Source organism: Fukomys damarensis, unplaced genomic scaffold (assembly GCF_012274545.1).
Source record: "Fukomys damarensis isolate Sample0158 unplaced genomic scaffold, DMR_v1.0_HiC HiC_scaffold_35, whole genome shotgun sequence".
Classification (NCBI taxonomy): Eukaryota; Metazoa; Chordata; class Mammalia; order Rodentia; family Bathyergidae; genus Fukomys; species Fukomys damarensis.
In genome coordinates this window covers 38,076,053-38,099,165 of record NW_022900947.1, presented here as the reverse complement: position 1 = coordinate 38,099,165, position 23,113 = coordinate 38,076,053, and the positions used below count along the sequence as shown (strand labels likewise).

Genomic DNA, 23,113 nt, shown 5'->3' with positions numbered 1-23,113 from the left:
GGGTGGGTTGTTGTGCCAAAGACCCAGAAGGAGCTGGCCTGGAGATCATGAAAACAACAGAACTCATCTGTCCTCTCTCTGCCTTTCTGCACCAGTCCTCCCCTCCCATAGCTTCCTCATCTCCTTATTTTAAAACTGCATATTTTAACAGAGAGGAAATAACATTTAGTACTCATAATTGTTGATTAATGTTAGCTATGGAATTAAATAATATAAATTGAAATAGTCCCTTGATTAAGAAGCACTTTCTATTTCTATATGTAAATAAGGCAAACACATCTCCTTAATTATTGTATATTAAATTGCACACTGCTACGACTATGTGAAGCTTAATATATATCATTTTGATTTTGATGACTAGCATTTTGTTTTGATTTAAATAACAATTTGAAGTCACATTTTCTTTATCATTTTTTCTTCAATATTTTCAGTGCAAGTGGTGGCCTTGACAGTGAAACACATTTCCTCAACAACACTTTATTGGAATATGTGGACTTAACCCGACAACTCCTGGAAGCAGAAAATGAAAAAGATTCTGATACGCTGAAGGATATACGATGCCATTTTAGTGCCTTAGTGGCGAATATCATTCAGAATGTTCCAGGTATTATTTTCATAAATTGTATTTTCCTTGAGATTTAGTAGTCTGTGTTGAAAAGGAATTTGTGAATATACTAGAAAAATATGTCAGCATAACATGGCTGGCAAGAGATTGTTTTACCTTAAGGTTAGTGTGTCAGTAATTAACAATCAAAAATCTACCCAGCACATTGTCAGCAATAGCTAAGATACTGACACAAAAAATCTAAAGAAATCAGTTATAAATGGGACACATTTGTTCCAGATACTGTGGGCATAGAGGTATAACGTTCCAAATGATAATTGAAAATAAACTTAGCAAGATACTTTTAAATAGTGGGAGTGTAGGCCATTGCCATACAGTATAACAGGGATACAGAGTCATTGACGGGTTCATTTAATGGATGTGTGCCTATTATTGAATAGGCATTGCTACAAAAAGTAATACACACAGTTGCATTTCAAAAAGCCAAATTCTTTATAAGGAATTAAATTGTGACTATAAGCCTGTTGTATACAGCGTGAATTCAGATTGTTTTCTCTGAAAAAATATTCAAGGTTGTGGTCTTACTTTAAATAGTATATGCTTTTTAAAGAGCATGGGCTGTTTTTTATAATAGGGTCATTTAAATACATAATTAGATATGCTAATTTGCAGTGTAAGAGGCCATAATCTTTGGAAGGAAACTGATGCTATTTAGAAGAAAAGAGTGTGTTTTCCTCTGCATTTTCTGTCAAAAGCTCATTAATATAAAGATGTGATTTTGTTTTTTCTATGCACTTTTTCACAGCTTCTGCTTTGACTTATTGAGACACTGTTGAATTTTTTCAATCCTTGGTGCAGAGAACTTATAGAATAGGGTTTCAGAGTAGAAGCGGTAGTCTAAGTACATAGTTTTCTGAAGCCCCAAGACTCTCCAGTGCCATTAGCAGTTGGCAGAAGAGATTTGGATGCCAGGCCTCATACCTTACTTCAAACAGATCTGCTCCCCTTTTATCTGTTGTATATGTCAAGATTCCTTTCCTTTCATAAAGCCGGTTTTACTGCTTTTAAAAAATACATTTAAAAATGACGCTTATTTTGCCCAAAGACCTAGGATCCAGAGGTGTGCTTGCCTAGTTTACCATACAGCCCGTGGCAACCTGGGGAGGAATGAGGTCCTGACTTGGCCCCTGGGCCACCTCCCTGCGCCATTCCACCTGCCTTGGCACTGTTTCTTCCATTTGCATATATATTAGTGACTCTTGTTACCGTGGGGATTTATATGTGTTCAAATAAAATCTTGGACTCCTTTTTAAAAAAATAATCTTATATATTCAGTAACATAAATTGTCATGCAATTTAAAGTCAAGAGAAATGGAAATAAATTTTCCCATTTATGTCTACCTTTATAGTACACCAGAGAAGAAGTATTTTCCCTCAACAGAGCCTTCGTCACAGCCTGTTCATGCTCTTCAGTCACTGGGCAGGTCCTTTCAGCATCATGTTTACGCCTTTGGACAGATACAGTGACAGGAACATGCAAATCAATAGACATCAGTACTGTGCACTAAAGGTATTTACTTAGAATCCTGATTCCTTTTTTATGTTCAGAGCAGAGTCTATTTTTATGGCTCTTAGTATCTGATTTTATAAAAAGCATAAGGATCTCTCCAGAGTACCTGAGAGTATTAAAATGTTTGTCTGCCATATTGAAACACTTATGCCACAACCTAGATACATAAAATACATTGCAAAAGAGTTCCAGAATCAATCAAAATTTGATCCACCCTTTCCTTAAAAGAACTGAGATTGACTCCAAGGAATATCTATCCTCCATACTTGACTATTTTCTCTTGATGTTTTTATCTTCTCTCTAGGACTGTTTTAACTCCATGTCTAATTTGATATGATGATGTTTATTTACTCATCATGAATTTTTCATCTTTAAAAGTTACTGTTACTATTTTCTTTATTAAGAAAAGAAAAAGAATATTGTGGCTAGAAAAACATGAATGAGACTATCTTGCCACTTCTCATTAAGCAGCCAACACTTAAACTCCTAAATTTTGTAAGTGTAATTCTGGTATTATTGTTTGAAGGCTATGTCTGCTGTACTGTGTTGTGGCCCTGTTGCAGATAATGTGGGGCTGTCATCAGATGGCTATTTGTACAAATGGTTGGATAACATTTTGGACTCTCTGGACAAAAAGGTAATTATGACAGTTCCCTTAAACTTTCATAATAAGTTGTCATTGTATTATTTAGAGTTAATGTATAACCCATTGAAAATAAGTACCTTTTTTTGTAAGATAGGGTAGAGTTATATGCAAAAAGCCAATTACATAAATTTAAATAGGATACCATAATGTAAGCAAGTTCTAATTCTTATTTACTACTCATTTGAATAATTTTAATTTTTCTTTTACATTATAGGAATTATAAGCTAATATTTTTCAGTAAGGTTGTGAGTCTATAAATAAAATATTAATATAGAATATATTGAACTATGGGAGAAATATGTTGTTATGATTAATTTCATTTTTTTTTTACTACTCTGCAGTTAATCCTTCTTTCTTACCCTTCACATTCTTATCATGCTTACTCTCATGCTATATACACATACAGACTTGACAATTTAAATAGAACTTACATTTTCCCCTGAACAATAATTTTTCTATTGGGGTATCACAAGTAAGAAAAAACTTGCTAAAAATAAATGGAGAGGTTAACAACTTGTTTTTCTGAAAGCACCTGATCATTGTTCATATTCATCAACCACCGTTGGGGCTATTTTGGAAGAAAATCCTACTGGAGTCTTGTATAAAAGGACAAAAGCTATGTATAGTTTATTTACATTGTTTTTTGGCTGAATAAACTGAGATGGAGTTGAACAAACAGAGACACCCTCTACATCATGTTACTAAAAATTACTTAGTAAAAAATTGCTTTAGTAACTATGCAGAGGAATAGACAATGAAATAACCTACAGCTTTCCTTTTTGGGCAATGTTGTGACTTCCCTAGGTTCATCAGTTGGGCTGTGAAGCAGTCACCTTGTTGCTGGAGCTGAACCCGGATCAGAGCAACCTGATGTACTGGGCTGTGGATCGATGTTACACAGGTTCCAAGAGGGTGGCCGCTGGCTGTTTCAAAGCCATAGCTAACGTGTTCCAGAACAGGTACCTAGACAGGAGCACTCCTGTTCACTTAGGTTTTTTTTCTTAAAGACATTTTTCCCTATTGAATTTAGAAATAGTGAGAAACATATTTTTTTCCCTTAAGCTCTAGTGGAATTTAGCCAATAAGGATCATGCTAATCATGCATCTATTGTACTTTTTGCCTTAAAAAAAGTCAGCCCTAGTGGAGGGGGTGAAGGGAGGGCAGGGGAATGGGGTAAAAATGAGAACCAAGACCTATCGTGTAAAGGTACAAGATCCCAATGATGAATGTAACTGTACTGTATACTTTAAAAGTACCAATAAACTCAATAAGATTTTTAAAAAAGTCATCCTTAGGCTTAAAAGATGCACGCTACCTTGCCTTCGTATATCTTACTCACTGATATGAACTTCTCCAAACATTTGTATTTTCCTAACATGTGAAATTTATCCCTAGGGATTATCAATGTGACACAGTGATGCTCCTAAACCTGATACTGTTTAAAGCTGCTGATTCTTCTAGAAGTATCTATGAAGTTGCTATGCAACTTTTGCAGGTTTGTAAACAGATGTTAATTAAAATATCTTTTTTACTGAGGATTTACTGAAGCATAGTACTTTATTCTTACCACTAAACCATAAATACTAATATTTAGGTTTATTTTTCATAGTGAAGTGTGGTACCATGTTCTGATTATCATTAGAAATAGAAAACAAAAATAATATGGATATTTAAATATATAATATAATCTATTCAGAAGTATGTTATGGAAAGATTATATTCACATACGTATCTACAAAGGTATTTACCAATACGGACTGATTAGGACTGATGTGTGCAACTATTTCTGTTTAGCAGATGAGAATAATGTGAGTTGAATGTTTTGAGAGCCGTGTGAAAAGTAATTTGTTTATGATATCCTCATATTAACTTTATTAGATTGAGTGTATAGTATTATTATAGTATATAGCATTCAAGTAATTCAGAGAAGAGTAATTCTTAATATTAAGAACTAAAAGTAATCAAATGATCTGACATTTCTGAAGGCTTTGAACTAGTAATGGTGATGGTAGGGCCATCTTAGGAATGATATCCTAGTGTCTTTATTAACATTAGCAGAATAGCCCTCTGTTTAGTGTGATGTCAAAAGGAGTTTTAGTTGTTTTTAGTCTGTGCTAAGATCTGCATGAACGGTTTTGTTTTTTTCACACACCTATTTGTGTAGTCGTATTCTGAGCTGGGAAAGTAAATCTTTTTCAGGTAACTATCTTATGTTACTGAAATTATCTTCATCCTATGCTGCTAACCCACACCATTGGCATTAAATACACAAAATGGAAGTCCTTTCTAAAAAGTTTTAGTCTTTTGCAAACATTTTTTAACATTAGAAATTAACATACCTTATAATATGCCTAAAACTGGAATATTACTTGGGGAAAGATGCTTTTTAGTCATAGCTGAACTTTAGGGGACCATAAAGATGTTAACATACATTGATGGGATTACATTCCTTTAGATTCTGGAACCGAAGATGTTTCGCTATGCTCACAAATTGGAGGTTCAGCGAACAGACGGAGTACTCAGCCAGCTGTCTCCTCTGCCACATCTGTATTCGGCTTCCTATTATCAGTTGTCTGAGGAATTAGCAAGGGCATATCCTGAGCTCACTCTTGCCATATTCTCAGGTATGCCCACTGAACGGATTAGTTTGTCTGTTGGAATAATTTCATTAAAAAGCTATTTTTAGATTTTTGGTTTTTATTTGTTTTAAAATTATTTTTAGGCTCTTGTTATATACCCCAGGCATTCCTTCAGTTGATCATTCTCCTGCCTCAGCCTCCCAAGTGCCAGCATTACAGGCATGGGCCACCACACTTGGCTTAGAAAAATTTAAAGAGATTAAACTGGAGATTGAATCGAGGCAAATCATGTCTTCAATTAAGATAACTTTTTCCTTCTTTAATAAGAACTCTTGGTGCTATTTTATCTGATATTCAGATTTCTTATTGATGGAGTCTTCCAGGGTGTTACAACCGACCCTGCCTTCTTATTCCCCACATGCCCTCCCTTTTCCTTCCCTCAGTTCCTGCTGGTCAATATTATACGTGGTTTGGTTTTTTGAGACAGGGTCTCACTATGTAATTGAGACTGAACTGGAACTCACTATGTAGCCCAGGCTGGTCTTGAACTCACAGCGATCCTCCTGCCTCAGCCTCCTGAGTGCTGGGATTACAGGCGTGCACCACCACGCCCGGCTTTGTGGTTTTTTTTTTTTTTACTATTTTAGATACTATACATCATGTAACTGGAATCATACAGTACTTTCGCTTTTTGTGACTGGCTTGTTTATCTTAGCACAATGTCTTCAGGATTCACACACACTGTCGTGTGTGACAGGATTTCTTTTCAGGATGCATAGTATTTCCCAGAATGTGTGTCATGTTCACTTCTCTGTTCGTTCATCTGTCAGTTGGTACTTGAGTTGCTTCCACCCCTTGTCTCTTGTGAATAGTGCTGTGGACGTGGATTTCTGCTTTCAGTTCTTTTGCATATATACTCAAAAGAAGGGTTGCTAGGTGGTTGAGTAGATCTGTTTTAATTTGGTGAAAACTACCATATTGCATTCCATATAATATGCACCATTTTATACTTTCACCCACAGTGTACAAACATTTAACTGCCTAAATTATTTTTAATAAAGAGTAATGTGATTTATGTTAGCTATTAATTTTCAGTATGCTGTCTTTGAGGTAAAATATGTTAAAAGAAAAAGTAGCAATTGTAATAGTTAAATGTAATAAATAAAATCCAGTTTCTTATTTTTTGTCTCCCCCTCCCGCTGTCCCCTTTTTTCATTACTGGGGATTGAACACAGGACCTCCCACTGAGCTACATCCCCAGCACTTTTGTATATCTTTTTTTTTTTTTTTTTTTTTTTTTTTTTTTTTTTGAAACAAGGTCTGGCTAAGTTGCCCAGGCTGAGTTCAAACTTGCCCCTGAACTTCCCAGAGTGCTGATATCACAGGCATGTGCCACCACACCTGACTGTTTAAGAAGGAGATGAAATGAATTATAGGTCCAAGGAAACCACAATTACATGTGTTCTCTTCTTTGGTTTGCTTGAAATTAGAGATAAGCCAGAGAATCCAGACAGCTCACCCAGCGGGGCGGCAAGTCATGCTGCACTATCTGCTACCCTGGATGAACAACATTGAGCTGGTGGACTCAAAACCTTTGCCCACAGCCAGGTGCCACGAGGAGGATGAAGATGACTCCTTAAAAGATCGAGAACTTATGGTGACTAGCAGGCGCTGGCTGCGGGGAGAAGGCTGGGGATCCCCGCAAGCCACTGCAATGGTTTTGAACAATCTGATGTACATGACAGCAAAGGTAAAGTGCCTTTTGTATTTACACTTGCTACAGAGAATTCTAGAGTTAGCAGAAAGAAGCATGGTTAGAAACAGATGCAGAGATTAAATAATCCCATGAGAACCAAGCAATAACGATAAATTCCCTTCTCTGAGATCTCATGAGGCATGTCTTTTTTTCTTTAACTAAAACCATGCCATATGTGGTTAGTGATATTGCCATTCATATTCATTGAATAATCACTTCTCTAAAGCATGGGTGTCTCTAAGAGTGTGATTTTCTAGTATTTTGTGGTGTGGCAAGTTGGGTTTCTGCTGTGCAGTTGGCACTGATTGATGTCTCTGTTGTGTGTGCCGCATGCAGTATGGCGATGAGCTGGCCTGGTCAGAGATGGAGAACGTGTGGACCACACTTGCAGACGGCTGGCCAAAGAACCTGAAAATCATTTTGCACTTTTTGATCAGCATTTGTGGGGTGAATAGTGAACCAAGCCTCTTGCCTTACGTATGTATACAAATTCATTTAACTTTTGAAAAAAATTATGTATTTTCCAGATGTCTCATTAAGCCAGAGTGCGGGCAGCAAGGCAAGCAAGGGCCAGATTGAGCACTGTCCAGAAATGGCATATGGACTGATTCATTCAACCAGTATTATCTAGTGTTCCTGCAGGCCAGGTACTGCTCTAGGTACTGTCCTGGGCATGCCTGTCTCATAGGCGGGTACAGATTTTACTCTTTGAACCTGTACCTAGTTTATTAGTGAATAAATCAGTGTATTAATAAAGTACAGCTGTGATAAGGGCTACAAAGGAAAATTGGTGGGTACTAACTGAATAACCAAGGAACACAGCTGTCTGGAAGATGAGAGATGGCAATTGAGGGAAAGAGATGTTAAAGTGGAAACCAGCAAATTGGGGACACACACACACACACACACGGCATGGGGTATTAGAGCAGTCACACACACACACACGCATGCACGCACGCACGCACAGCATGGGGTATTAGAGCAGTCAGGGAATGGGACCTCCATGCCCAAGGCTGCTGGAAGTAAGAGAGAGAGCAGGAAGAGATAGAAAAGGAAGACAAGATAAAGACAAAGGTATGATATCTTTGCCTCTGGAGGGATGAAGGAAACAATAGTTAAATTGTCTAAATTAAGAAGCCACTATATGCCAGGCATGATAACACATGCTTTTAACTTGGGTAGGCTGAGGCAGAAAGACTGCAAAAAGTAGCCCACCCTGGGCAACTTAGTGACTTAGCAAGACTCTCAAAATAAAAAAACAACAAAAAGAGCTGGGGATGTAGCTCATAGCAAAGGCCTCTGGTGTGTGTGTGGGGGGTGCATTATAAAACTGTCAAACCATGAGGGTTACATGGAAAGTACACACACAGGCCTGCCGTGCGTGCGATTGATTGATTGCATGTAGCTGTCACTCACATGACTGCATCTCCCAAAAGTGTATTCCAGAGACTAGTTCTTAAAAATGTTGCTCTCAGCCACCACTCCCCAAGTTTACTTGAAAGCTTCATTCTCCAGACATATCCCGGGACAGGTATTCATTAAGAAACACTGAAAGAGGGCCAGAGATTTAGTTCAGTGGTACTGCACCTGCCTAGCAAGCACAAAGACCTCAGTGCGATTCCCAGTACCAAAAAGAAAAGAGGAAAGGAAAAGAAAGAAAGATACGGCCCTGTGGTACCTCTGACCATTTTGCCTGCTGTTCTTCCTCAGGCCTCCTGCCCTTCAACTGTGCCTACTTCCTTAAGGCCTGCTCTCTTGTCAGGCATTCCTACCTCAGGGCCTTTGCGTTGTTCTGCTTCCCTTTCCTGACAGCCACGCTGCCCACTCCCTGGCCTCCTTCAGGTCTTCCTAGGATGTCACTTCTCCTTGAGACCTTTGCTCATCCTGCCTACAACTGCACCTCCCTCAACCCCACATGTGCTCTTCTTTCTTTTTCCCTGCCTTGTTGATCTCCCTGGCACTGAGCAATATACTTATATATTTTATCTGTTTGCCTCTTTACTTTTACTTCCACACGGTAGACTGTAAGCTCCTTACAAGGAGGGGCCCCTGGATGGATTATTACTGTATGTTCATTGCTGAGAATAGTGCCTGGCACACAGAAGATGTCCAAAAATTGGATGAAGGAACTAGAAAAAAGCATGAGTAATCCTTGATTTTCACAGAGGCAAATTTAGAGAATAGTCATTTTCTTTTGAAATTTGGGGAATAGCCTTTTGCCAAGAATTTAAAAGTAATTTTTAATGCCAAAAATAATAATTCTTGTTATTTGTTTAAATTTACTCTAGGTCAAGAATGATAAAGCACATCATCTACATTATTTCATTAAATTTTCAGAATATATCTCTAAGTTTGCATGCAGTTTTACAAATTAATAAAACTGCAGAGAACAGAAATTTTGTGAAAGCCACATAACCATGTAGCTGTAACTCTGTCTCCTAGTAAGGCTGGAATTCCATCCAGCCTGTTTGCAAGAGTCAGTAAAAGAGAAGAGAAATTGATGATTTGGGTGGGGGACTTGATGACTTGCCTAGGAACAGGGCTGGATGCCAACTCGGGGGGCCTCTGGCCCAGAGAACGCGGCAGGCTGCAGTGCTCACAGCGAGTTCAGAGAAGCCTGAAGCTGAGCACAGAGAGAACAGCAAAAAGAGCCGGGAAGACAGAATCGTGTGTGGCCGCTCCTCACATTTGCCTGGCAGTCATCTAAAGTGAGGCTTCTCGCAGGAGTCACTTGGGAACTTGATAGGGGAGGGCGAGAGGGAGGTGAGGCCCACGTTTCTTTGTTTCTAGCAAGATCTAGGTGATGCTGCTGCTAGGACGACATTTTGAGTAGTGAGGATTACAGCAGGGAGGAAAGAAGAGCCGAGTTTATGGGCTGCAAGTTGTTCTGGTAGTATGTTACTAAAGCATACACGATCTACTACAAAGGTCATCGGGTTTTTCCATTTATAGACAAACTCGTTATCCTAGCCATTTTGAAAGTGCCTTACAAACTTTAACTCATTTAGCCCTAACAGCTGTATGAAGTGGATGCTCTTGCTGGCTCCATTTTACAGGCGGGAAAATTTCAGAGTGAAATTTCAGATGACATAGTGGTGGGTACATCCACACTCCACTCTAGGCCGTGTGGTTTGAGTTCTAGTGCTTTGCTGTTAGTGACATCTCTGCCCGGGGTGGGGGGTGGGGCTCCATACAGTGAAAACGAAAGGCGACAAACCCTGGGTTTGAAGACTGGCTGACGGAAGGTCAGAGAGAAGTTTTAGAATGATGTTAACCAAAAGCTTTCTCCATTAAAAAGAGAAACGTTTAGAGATAAGCAGATCTTTTTGCACTTTATTTTTAAAAAAATGAGTAAAGGAAGTATATAAAGTTGTAAAAACTATCAAACAGTATCTCAGTCCATCCCAGTTAGATTGAATGTTGAGATCGGAGGGAGACGGTGCTGTCGGCTCATCAGTGTCTCTTGGTGATCAGCGCCTGTCCGTCCACATTGACGTTGTGCTGATTTGTCTTCCACTTAAAGTTGAGCTCACTGTCATCAAATGTATCTCAAGACAGAACCTCTAAGAGAAAAACTTGGCTTCTCTTCTGAGTGCTTTCTTCTGGACAGGTGAAGAAGGTTATCGTTTATCTGGGTAGAGATAAGACGATGCAGCTGCTGGAAGAGCTGGTGAGTGAGCTGCAGCTGATGGACCCTGTCGGCTCGGGCGTCAGCCACATGGACAACCCGCCCTACTACCGCATCTCTTCCAGCTACAAGGTCCCTTCCGTCACCTCAGGTGAGACACAGTCGCGTCCAGAGAGTGCTCTACCTAATGGTTCACATTAGCAAGGCTTTGTGGCTCTCAGTAGTATTATTGAGAGAACAAAAGCAAATTTGAGCCATGTATGGTAATGTGACTAGGTTTGCATAAATTATATGAATAAAGAAACATGATAAATGTAACCATTCTTAATATTACATGTGTGCATCCAGAACTAGAATATAAATTTATATATCCCTTTACAATCATGCATTTTTAAGGGAATTAGATTTAGAAAATGGTTACTTGCTGAAATTATTTGTGTAATTCCACATTATAATTATTTGGATCTGTATTACATATTGACTCCAATGGGGGAGGTCTGTGTGGACTATGCTTTTTAAAATTGACATTATATATATATATATTTATAGAGTACAAAGTATGGTATAATTTATTAATACAATGTGGAATAGTTAAATTAAGGCAATTAATATATCCACTGTCTCAAATACTTATCAGATTGTATTTTGAGTTGAAAGAATTATACCCCTCAGGGAAAATTTTTCAGTGCTACTGTAGTTGATATTTCTATGAAACTGTCACTCTATAATGCTTTAGACACGTCAACATTGTGAAATTAGAAATAATTTTATATCTTTGAAATATGTGTTTTGTCAACTATTTTTATCACTTAGCTAATTTATTCTTTCTGGATGGTTTTTAACACTTCTATTTAACTTTTTGTTTCTGCTACTGTGTTTAATTCTAAAGAATTTTTAATTAGTTTTTTAGTACTCTCCCTGTGTTTCATGGTTGGACTATCTTCTGTATCTGATAAAGTTAATTGTTATCTTCTCCCAGCAGAAGTTCCTATTTTTTTCAAATTGCTATTGTTTGGTCTTTGTAAAAACTTTCCTTGAAACCCTGCCAATTCCAAGCTTGTCTTTTTATAAAGAAGGAGTATTAAATATGGATTAGTGTTATAGGTACATATGGAACTTGTGGACTGTGTCCTTTGTTAAGTGATGATTTCAGTGATACCAGTAGCTATAGGCCTTTTCTCTTGGATTAATCAGATTTCCCAGAGAAAACTTTCCTGCCTACAGTAGCAGATATATTTATGGATTTTCTATGCAGCCTTCCAGCTTCTAAAAGATCAGTAGGGTAGGAATGTGCTGCTCATTTCTGAGCCTTTTGGAGGTTTACCAATCTAGAAGCTTCTTAGTTTCCTCCACTACCTGCCTTGGTAACACCCAACTAACTACTTCTTGCCCATTTGTTTTCTAGACTTTGTTGTTGTTGGCTCCTTTCCCTCTTGGTCATTACGAGTACATTCCACTTTGCTGTCCTTTCCGTGAAGTTTTGACTGAAATCTTTTGTCTTTATTGTTCTTGTAATTTAACAGGTTCTCTTATTTTTGATGACAGGAACTACTTCCAGTAGCAATACAATGGTAGCTCCCACGGATGGCAACTCTGATAACAAGCCCTTCAAGGAGAACCTGGAAGAGAAGTGAGTGCTTCTGTTCTTCATTTCTCTTTCAGCTTGAACCAAACTGATCATCAGAACACATGATCATTAGAACACATGATCATTTCTAGTCTGGCATAGTAGCGCACGCCTGTAATCTTAGTACTTTGGAGGCTGAGGCAGAAGGGTTGCTGTGAAGTCAAGGCCAGCCTGCACTACATACTGAGTTTAAGGCCAACCTAAACTACATGTAGAGAGCTTGTCTCAAAAAACAAGCAAACATAATTTCTGCCTTGGCGTGTGCATTTAGGGTTGGGAATGTAGCTTAGTGGCGTGCAAGGCCCTGAGTTTGATTCCCGGTACCAAAGGGGAAAAAAAAAAAAAAGAACGTACATTTCATTGTATTGAAATTCTCATAAAGAAACAGGTTTCCATATTGGAAATTTCTCACACTATTTCAAAACGAAAGATGTTAACAGGGTAGGCTCCTTCTCTTTTTTTTTTTTTCGTACCGGGGATTGAACTTGGGTCCTTGCACTTGCAAGGCAGGCCACTGAACCGCTGAGCTGAATCTCCGGCCCAGTAGGCTCCTTCTTGATATGAATGTTCTTGCAGAAAAAAAAAAGCAAAGTGCAGTAGATCACTTTTTGTGTTGCTCACATTTGGGGACTTGTCTAAATGGGTATTCTGCCTGTTTTATATGAAACGAATTTCACTAGAATACCTATGTAAGGGGACTCTTTAGGTGGGAATTACTAACTAAAAGCTTAAGCTTTTGGAAGATAAGAAATGAATATATACCTTAGTAAACTTTTGGTGATATTTTATGTAAGGTGTACTTGTGTAATCATAGAAAGCAAAACACAAAGTAATGATCCCACCACTGTGAAGAGTGGTTAACCTCCGTGATCGTTCCCACAGCTATGTGCACCTGGACATCTACAGCGGACTAACCAGCCATTTAAACCGTCAGCACCACAGGCTAGAATCTCGATATAGCAGCAGCTCCGGAGGATCTTACGAAGAGGAAAAAAGTAACCCATTCCAAGCGTTTCTAACAGAGCTATAATGATGAGATGCCTTGTTAGTCATATAAAGTTTAAGAAATATATTTTTCCAATGGATTGTTTTCAGGACAGAATATTTAACTGCCACTAGAGGTGTTCCAATATAGTCTGCAATGTCTTGATTTAGGGAGTGATTTTAATTAGCAAAGTTGAGAAGGAGAAATTTTTTTTAAGACGCAGTTGCCCTGTAGAGAATTCAAAGGGAACTTAGATTTGGCTCTTGAGAAGCATCATAGAACAAACACTGGACACAGGCATTTTTTTGAGCAGGTTGGCTTTCTTGTGTGGATTTGCATTTTGCTAAAAATGTTTTCTTGAACTTTCAAGGTAAATATCTGCCTGAGTCTCACTATAGCATTAAAGTACGGTAGAAGATAAGCATAGCTTCAGACTAGGAAGGGACCATGGGGATGATCTAGTCCAATTTCCTTATTTTGTGCATGGTGGAACTGAGGTCCAGAGAGGTTAACTGACTTACCCATGTCACACAGAATTCACATTGCCTGGTATCATTTTTGTATCTACACTCTGTAGCTCCACTATAATAGATGGGTTTGTCTTGGCCCTGTTTCATGAAATTTAGAACTGAACAACTCACCAGAAGGCCTTTGTTACAGGCCAGCTTCACTTACAATGTGGTCTCTTGGCTTGGCTATCAAATGGAATCACAAGGAAGCACCAATGTAATTTTGCTTTGCTGTAAAGGGTGGAATCTTTCTCTCTTTCTTCCCCTCTCTCTGATTTGTTTATACCCAGGTCTTCCTGGCAAACATGTTGCAATAGTGGGAAGTTATTTTTTTAATCACTTTCCAATGCTATAAATAGTTGGTGTCTTACTAGATTTTGCTTATATTGGCAGAAATTAGATGGTGTAGAAAATGAGATCATTTTATCTTGATAGGTGACTCAATGCCACTTTATTCTAATTGGCGACTGAAAGTGATGGAGCATAACCAAGGAGAGCCACTGCCCTTCCCACCAGCTGGAGGCTGCTGGTCACCACTGGTGGATTACGTGCCTGAAACGTCATCACCTGGATTACCTCTTCACAGGTGGACTGGAGCGTCATTCTACTTCCTATGAGCCAAGTTCCTGCTGAACACTTTCAGCTTTCTTTGTGCTATCTGACAACACAGAATAGAAGCAGTCTTCTTTATTGAGATATGTGCAACAACAAATTAGATCAACATGTTTAAATTTTAAGAAATCTAAAAAACTCAATTTTCTAACTGTACAAAACTAGTTTTATGAAATTAATTTTGCTGCTGCTTTTCTGGGTGTCTGGCATAGTTACTTGACCTTTCTGGGACCCAGTTACTGCATCTGAAAAATTTTACTTTCTTGTCAGCACTGTTAAATTTTTGACTTGAAATATACTGAATTCTACTGAGTAAGATCACAATGGAATAATTACTATATCCTTGCAAAATATATTAATACATCAGACATGTATTGAACACCTACTTTGTGGCAGGCAGTGTGTTAGGTCTTAAGGCTGAAAGACAAAAAAAAGGTGGCCCTTGACTTCAAGGAGCACCACGCCCTTATGTTTTGTTCTGAAACTATTGTTTTCATTCACAATTTCTTCACCACATTTGTTTTTCCTCTTTTTTCCTTAAAAAGTCGTATTTTCCCATGAAAAACAATATTAAAATCTTTGAATATCATACACAATTTTCTCTAGTCTTCCTCTGTTCTCTCATTTGTCATAGGTGTAACATAGCGGTGATCCTTCTAACTGATCTGATCATTGATCACAGTGTGAAAGTGGAATGGGGAAGCTACCTCCATCTTCTTCTTCATGCAATTTTTATAGGTAACACATTCTAATTTCTAATTCCCTCATTTTATGTTTTTACGAATTAAAAGCTGTTAGTTTTTAAGAAAATTCTTAGGTTGGGCATGGTGGCACATAATCAGTAATCCTAGCACTCTGGGAGGCTGAGGTGGGAGTACTGCATATTTGAGCCCAGCCTAGCAATTTAGTGAGACCCCATCTCAACATGAAAAATACATAAAAGTGGTTGAGCATATAGACAAGTGCAAGAGTAACATTAATTTGCCTATGGGATTGGAAACTTTCAGAGTAAATAGAAAGTGAGAATAGGTTCTAAGTGTTTCTCAAAAGAGTTGGACTTCTTGATAGTCTGCTAATTACCCCTGAAACCCCACAAGCTCTATAGGCCACGTAGGTTCCACATGACTCCTGTACTTTGATGCTGCTAGGATTGTAGTGAGTCACAGTGACTCACTTCCTGTAGTGAGTCACAGTAGCCTTTTTTGTATGTTTTCCTGCTATGAACACTTACTATGTGTATTATTTCATTCCTTTGGTAATCACATCTACTTCCTATTATGTGCTAGCACAGGAAAAAACACTTAGATTTTTTAAAAATTCATTTATGCCTAGTATTATATAACAGTAATAACTTCCAAAAGATCATTAAATGTATATATGAAACATATATAAAACTTATCTTGATTCTCCCTAATATGACAGGATAGTAAGCTATTATAAAAGTGTGGAATAACTCTAGACCAATTTTTTGTTTTGTTTTGTTTTGTTTTTGGTACTGGGAATCGAACTTGGGTCCTTGGGCTTGCAAGGCAGGCAGCAGAACCACTGAGCTAAATCCCAGGCCTCAATTTTTTAAAACTATGTAATATATCATATTCCATGAAGTGATTTTACATAGCGGGCATTTGGTATGTAGGGGTTCCAAATCTGTGGATTCAACCAACCTTGATTTCAAAATATTCTGGAAAAATAAACATTATGTTGTGTTAAATGTGTACTTATTTTTGTTTTGTTCTACTTTTTACTATGGTCATTGTTCCCTAACAATACAACATAAACATTTATATTATAGTAGATGTTAAGTTATCTAGAGATGACTTAGAGTATACAGGAGAATGTGCGTGGGTTGTATGTGAACACTGTATTGCAACATTTTATATACAAGACTTGAATACCACAGATTTTGGTGTTTGTAGTCGGTGATAGGGCCAATCCTTCAGTTTCTGGATTTCTTTAAAAATGTCTGATAGCATGCATGGTCCTCATTGCTCCTGTCTGGAGGTGATTTTTCTCCTGTCTTTTTCAGGATTTGACCACTGCCACCCTGAGGTGTATGAACATTGTAAACGCCTGCTTCTGCACCTGCTAATAGTGATGGGACCCAACAGCAACATCCGAACTGCTGCTTCTGTCCTTCTCAGGAACAAGGAGTTTAACGAGCCCAGGGTGCTGACAGTCAAACAGATCACACACTTAGATTACACTTTCACAGGTATTTACTTTAAACCAACATTTTTAAAGTGTAACTGTTCCTCCTCATTAGTTTGGAGTCTTGCACTAGAGAAAGTCAACTAAATAAAAGTCGAAATACCAGAGTCAACTTGCAAAATGCAATTGTATTAAGTACCACTTACATTATTTACTAGTTGGTTAAAGAATGCATTAAACTTAGAAAGAGTCTTCACACACAAATTTTAAGTTTCAGATATATATGTTGAGGACCAGGGATTTAGCTCAGTGGTTCTGCCGCCTGCCTTGCAAGCGCAAAGACCCGAGTTTGATCCCGGTACCAAAAAAAAAAAAAAAAAAAAAACAGATATATATGTTGAAGATAAAGAGTGCTTAATTTTTTAAGTAAATAGATTATTTTAAATTAGAGTTCTCACAAGATCTGAAAATTGACAAAATTTGATATCTGAAAATTTTTATTCATTTGATTATCTTTGCTCCATCTAAAATGTTGTGAGCCGGGGCATGGTGGCATGAACCTAAATCCCAGCCTTCCGGAGGCTGATATGGGAGGATTGCTGTGCGTTTGAGGCCAGCCTGTGCCATAGTGAGTTCAAGGCCAACCTGAAACTAATGAGAATTTAATATAAAACTTCATTGTCAATTTTTTTTACTTTAAAAGTTACATTATCTTCTTTCCCAACAGCCCCACTCAGTACCATCAGGTTAATAACAGGTGATCCATCAAATAATTAATTTTGGAAATTGAAATAAAGTTACCTTTTTTTTTCTAATTGAGTATCAATATGGAGCTAATAAATTTTAAAGTTACTTAGTTTAAACCCTTTTATTTACTTAAAACCATGCAGTTAGTAAAACAGTTACTAGGGAATTTAAGATTTTTTTTTTTTGCTTGTTTTTTGCATTACTGGTGATTGCATTACTAGGGCCTCCTGCAACTTACTAGCTTTTAAAAACTATATAGTTAAAAATGAGCCCAGCATGCTGGCAACACCAATAATCCCAGCACTCTGGAGACTGAGGCAAGAGGATCTCCATTTAGAGGCTAGCCTAGGCTACATAGTGAATTAAAGTATGTCCTAGACTACATAGGAAGACTATCTCAAAAAGCTAAAACGAAAAAGAAAGACAAAAAGTATAATCCTTTTTTCTGTTAAAGCACTTTTATAAAAAATTTCCATAGTTTCTTGTTTATTTTTAAGTCTTCTTTTGCTATTTTGCATATAAGGGCACTGGTAATAAGTTTTAACAGTACTTGTTTAATGATTGACACACTACAAATATTACAGTCGACATTAAAATAGCATTTTCAAGTAAAATGAAGCAGAAATCAGAGTCCTTTCCATAAGAAACTAAAACTTGGGCCAGGGATTTAGCTAAGTGGCACCACACCTCCCTTGCAAGCACAAGGTCCTGAGTTTGCTCCCAGTACCGCAAAAAATAGAAAGAAACTAATATTCAGTTCATATTGCAGAAATGTGACTGACTTAATAAACATTGAGAAAATATGCCAAAATTTTCTGGAAATTGCCACTTTCCCTTTGGTTCAGCAGGTGGCAGCAGAGGACCATCAGGGAATCCAGGGAGCTACATTTAGTAACAGGCAGTGCAAATGGTGCTTGACTCCAAAGGCACTAGCTGCAGCCTGCTGGTTCCGGGCCCTGTGTCCCATAGAGTCTCTTGGTAGCAACAAATAGTTGGATTCTGTGTTTTGCTGACTCTTTCCTGAGCAGATGTTCATGATGTTCTTTCTCTTCCAGCAGGCATTAACGATTTTATACCTGATTACCAGCCCTCCCCTATGACCGACTCAGGGCTTAGCTCAAGTTCTACCTCTTCTAGTATCAGCTTAGGAAACAACAGCGCGGCCATCTCGCACCTGCACGCCACCCTCCTCAGTGAGGTGGACATCTCAGTGGAGCAGGACGGAAAGGTCAAAACCCTCATGGAATTCATTACCTCAAGGTACCTGTGCAGCTCCTATCCTCCCTGCAGTGTTTGTGCTGTGCCATTCTTTGACTCACCAGCTAAGCTTGGTTTTGTTTTCTGAAATGCTATTGATTTGAAATACATGAAGTTTGTAATGTTCAGAATTTTGAAAATTATGATGCAAAGACCTTTCTCTCGTGTGTGTGCAGTTATACCTGATAACTGAATCATGCCTGGCTGTTGAATACCCAAAAAGAATACAGTGTTATCAGGATATATAATATCCCACTTTCATTAGCAATATTATCAGTTGGCTGTCAAGTGCTTACTCGTGGCCTACACTGTGCAAGGTGCTCTAGGTAGAGAAGGAAGTTTCTGTAGACTGGTAGAAAGGGTGTGATGTCCCACAGTGAGAGCCAAATCACAGGGCCATGAGAAAGAAAGTATGTTTGGAAGTGGTGGTAACCCCTCCCTACTGTCATACTAAGGAAGAGAACGTTACTAGACAATGCAGTAAAGCTGGGGCAGGACGCAAACTAGGGCGGCATGAAACCCAGGCCTGTGCTTGTAGATGACATTAAAAACCATGGAGTGAGCAGGGGTCTGTAACTTGGTGTAAAGCATGCACCCCACATGCATGGGCTCTGGGTTCCATCCCCAACACCACACATATGCACATAAAATCATTTGAGTAAATAGGAGGTTGGAGGCATAGGTTAATAAGTCTGTGGATAAAATCAGCCTCAGAGCAGTGACCACAATGAATGGAGATGGAGGTGTGCCCATATCAAAGTTTTTGAGGCACTTTGGACTCATGGTAATAAGCAGCCTGAGGTGGCAGCCCAGAAAATATGAAGACGTTCTAAAGAATCAGGATGGTGCAGTCTTCTGCCCTAAGCTTTCCCTAATGGTTTTATCTAATAAAATTGCTTTTGTTACATTTAACCAGTAAACTAGATAGTAACCACTACTCTACTCACTTCTCATTTCTCAAAATGGGTCATTTTCTAACCTGAGAGAATTTGCTTTAGCAATGACAGATAATGAAATTCAGTCTTCATCTACTCAGCATAGACCATTCCATGTCCATGCGCACAAACAGGAGTAACTGTGACCTGGTGTGGGACTTGCTCAGCTACTCCCCTTTCTAATTATGCAAGTGCAGCTTAGGCAAGCTTGAATAAAACTGTGAATGTAGGGCCAGGGATTTAGCTCAGTGGTTCCGCCACCTGCCTCGCAACACAAGGTCCCGAGATCGATCCCCGGTACCAAAAAAAAAAAACCAAAAAACAAAAAAACTGTGAATGTAAGTTAAAAACAAGGAATCATATTTGTTCTCTGTTTGCAGAAAAAGAGGGCCCCTATGGAACCACGAGGATGTTTCTGCCAAGAATCCCAGCATAAAGAGTGCTGAGCAGTTAGCTACATTTTTGAAACATGTGGTGTCTGTTTTTAAACAGTCAATCCCAGGTATCCTAAGATTTTAGCTGATGTTTTAATGAGACATTTTAATGTAATGGTGAAATTTCAATAATATTTAGCTAAAAGTTGATAGTCGATGTCTATTCTAAAAAGTTTCTTTTTGAACTTGTTAGTGAATACAGATCTGTTTTGGTTGATGAAAAATTAACTACTTAAAAATTCTACCTTTTCAATTTGGGGTGTCTTAGTTTTGTGTGTGATAACATAAAATTATTATAGATTGTGGAAACTACATTAAAGGGAAATATATACAAATGATAAACTTAAAAACTACTTTCTTATTGGTAAGGCCTCTGCAGTGTAAAATTGAACACATTCTGGCAACCACTGTAAAAATTTGTGTATAGAGCAGTGGCTGTCAGTTAGGGCTGGTTTTGCATCTCAGTAGACATTTGGCAATGTCTGAAATATTTCTGTGTTAACTTCTAAGTGAGGCCAAGGACTCAAAAGTTACTTCTGGTATTTGGTAGGTAGAGGCCAGAGGCAATGCCAGCACAGCCCTAGTCCAAAATATCAGTTGTGCTGAGGCTGAGAAACTGTGGTCCTAAGAATTGCTTGGAGATCAGGATGAAGAGCCGTCTGACATGCAAGAGGAGAGTGTAGTTGAAGAATAGTCATTGACCGACACAACTCATGTGCCCGTCTGGTTGGCAGCATAGTGTACAGGGTACTGGTGTACAATGGTTAGGCGGCCCTTGATTATAAGCCACTGTATTCTATAAAAGAAACCTTCTCCTCCTGTGTCCTTCACCCTCACAGAAGGAATTCATTTGGAACATCATCTTAGTGAAGTTGCTCTGCAAACAGCACTTTCATGTTCTTCTCGACACTATGCCGGGAGATCCTTTCAGATTTTCAGGGCCCTAAAGCAGCCACTTTCTGCAGCTACGCTTTCTGATGTTCTCTCCAGACTCGTAGAAACTGTAGGCGATCCAGGAGAAGACGCACAGGTATCTCATTCCATTATTGTAGCAATTATTGAGCAGCGGTGGGTGGTCACACACTCTGCCAAATACAGATCACTGCAGCTACAGCAAAACACTAGTCATGTTAATAAGCAGGCACAGAATCAAGGTGCAAAGTTAAGTTTTGTAATTAGTATTTAATAACCTACTATTTAGATCAGATAGTTTGGTGCCTATCAGAAAAAGCTTTACATACACACCTTTACATATCATCCCAGGATGACGGATGACAAGGTAAAAGGGTAGGAAGTTAAATTTAAATGTAAAATGAAACATCAAATTTCATCTTTAAAGATATAAAGGAACTATTCCACTAGATAACTTCAGAGTTGTACAGACTGCCAATTTGATCAGCACTGTTCTAGATACTATGGATATAGTGGTGAACCAAAGTTCCTAGTTTTCTGGAGCTTGTACTCTACTGGGGTAAACAAGGTTTTTTAAAATCTGCCAGTAACATGCAGCACAGTTTTACTTAGTGATTGACACTATGAAAATAATAAGGTGATGTATAAGGATTAAAGGCCAGTGGGGGAGGAGGGGTTTATTTTATCTGTAACCGAGAAGTGACTTTTGAACAGATACCGAAATGAGCCAGGGGTCCTGTGATGAGGCAGAGGAAAACAAGTGTAACCAGTGCGGAGCCTTGAGGCGGAGACAGTAGGTTTTTTGAGGAATGTCTTAAAGTCAGTGGGGTTGGTATAGGAGACAGCGGGAGATTATTGATGAGGTGGGCAGGTCCATTTCGGGTAAAATTTAGTAGGCCCAGGAGAGAGTTTTGGCTTTGCTCTCAATTGATGGGAAGTTGCTCAGAGGTTTTGAGAGAAGGAAACTATATGTGATTTGCTTTTGCAAAAACCCGCCGCGGCATCTGGGTCTTTGGGGAGAGGGAGAGCAGAAGCAGGAGGGGTCAATTAGAGTACTATGAGGGTCCGGCTGAAAGGGTGTCAGGTTAGATTAAGGGAAATTTGGGGAAAGAAAAGAAATCGGGTCCTACCTTTAAAGTGAAGAAGGAAAGGAAGGAAGGAAGGGAAAGAAAAAAAAGGGGGGAGGGGGGAGAGAGGGGACGGGGGGGGCAAAAGAAAGAGAAAAGGAAAGAAAGCGTTCCTAGACTTCTGACCAGAGCAGTTTTGGGTAGGTGGCAGTGCTGCTATAATCAATTTGTACCATTAGTTTGATGAGTTTTTATCAATCAGCATGAACATGTTGCTCAGGAGTATAATCATTTTGTAATGTTACCATGGTTTTGTTTTATTTTTAAATCTCGTTGGGAACTCTTATTGCAATTTCTCTTTTCAGAGCATAATTAACTAAAATCTGCCCTTTTCCCCCAGGGATTTGTGATTGAGCTTCTTCTCACCTTGGAATCTGCAATTGATACTTTGGCTGAAACCATGAAGCATTATGATCTTCTTTCTGCCCTTTCTCAGTAAGAGTTGAAACCAGGCAACCTACTAAATACAGAACCACAGCAGCTAAATGCAGATAACCACAACACTGTGTTATCCTAATATTAACAGTGAGAAAACTCTCCCCCAGTCAGAAGGGTTACCAGTGGGAAAATGGGCTTCAGACAGCGAGGACCTCTGGAAAGTCCCAGAGCTCATTTTGTCAACTTCCAGTGTCCTGGTCAGAGGTCTCTCTGCTGAGCCCTAATTCTGCTACACCATGGTCCCTATTGCTCCCTGGATGACCCTTGAGGACACTCACTTGTCACATGTTATTCTCCCCGGAGCAGCGACTCCCTGCACTTCCCCTGCATTGCAGTCCCTCAGGTCTCATCTTCAGTGTCACCTCCAAGCAAGGCCTTTCTAACTCCCTCGGGGTACTCCTATTTTATTAATTGAGTTATCACAATTAAACATTGGGTTATCAGTGTTTTCTTTATATTTGGTAATAGCAGTTAACGAGGTATAAATTTATCCATTTCCATACTTATCTCCCCAATACACTTTAATATTCCTTGTCACTTACATACTGCTGGCACGTGTAAAAGATATTAAGTAAATATTTTTTTAATCAATGGTAGTTAGATATATGGACAGAGGAGAATTCAAAAGTAAAGTTTT

General features: G+C 38.7%; 1 protein-coding gene across 5 annotated transcripts in view; it reads left to right on the top strand.

The window, feature by feature from the left end:
* The window catches only part of Fryl (FRY like transcription coactivator), a 176,745-nt gene that overhangs the window by 108,225 nt on the left and 45,407 nt on the right, over window positions 1-23,113 (top strand). For 4 of the 5 annotated variants that reach the window (XM_033758801.1, XM_033758800.1, XM_033758799.1 and 1 more), the window contains 18 exons: window positions 432-604; window positions 1,975-2,135; window positions 2,662-2,772; window positions 3,586-3,740; window positions 4,178-4,277; window positions 5,238-5,406; window positions 6,852-7,111; window positions 7,454-7,594; window positions 10,728-10,896; window positions 12,291-12,375; window positions 13,255-13,367; window positions 14,302-14,452; window positions 15,113-15,216; window positions 16,505-16,690; window positions 18,429-18,633; window positions 19,946-20,067; window positions 20,839-21,029; window positions 22,379-22,473. In XM_033758801.1, coding sequence (XP_033614692.1) covers window positions 432-604; window positions 1,975-2,135; window positions 2,662-2,772; window positions 3,586-3,740; window positions 4,178-4,277; window positions 5,238-5,406; window positions 6,852-7,111; window positions 7,454-7,594; window positions 10,728-10,896; window positions 12,291-12,375; window positions 13,255-13,367; window positions 14,302-14,452; window positions 15,113-15,216; window positions 16,505-16,690; window positions 18,429-18,633; window positions 19,946-20,067; window positions 20,839-21,029; window positions 22,379-22,473 — 2,691 coding nt within the window. The remainder of the gene's footprint in view (window positions 1-431; window positions 605-1,974; window positions 2,136-2,661; window positions 2,773-3,585; window positions 3,741-4,177; window positions 4,278-5,237; window positions 5,407-6,851; window positions 7,112-7,453; window positions 7,595-10,727; window positions 10,897-12,290; window positions 12,376-13,254; window positions 13,368-14,301; window positions 14,453-15,112; window positions 15,217-16,504; window positions 16,691-18,428; window positions 18,634-19,945; window positions 20,068-20,838; window positions 21,030-22,378; window positions 22,474-23,113) is intronic. The other variant, XM_033758803.1, reaches the window with a different exon arrangement.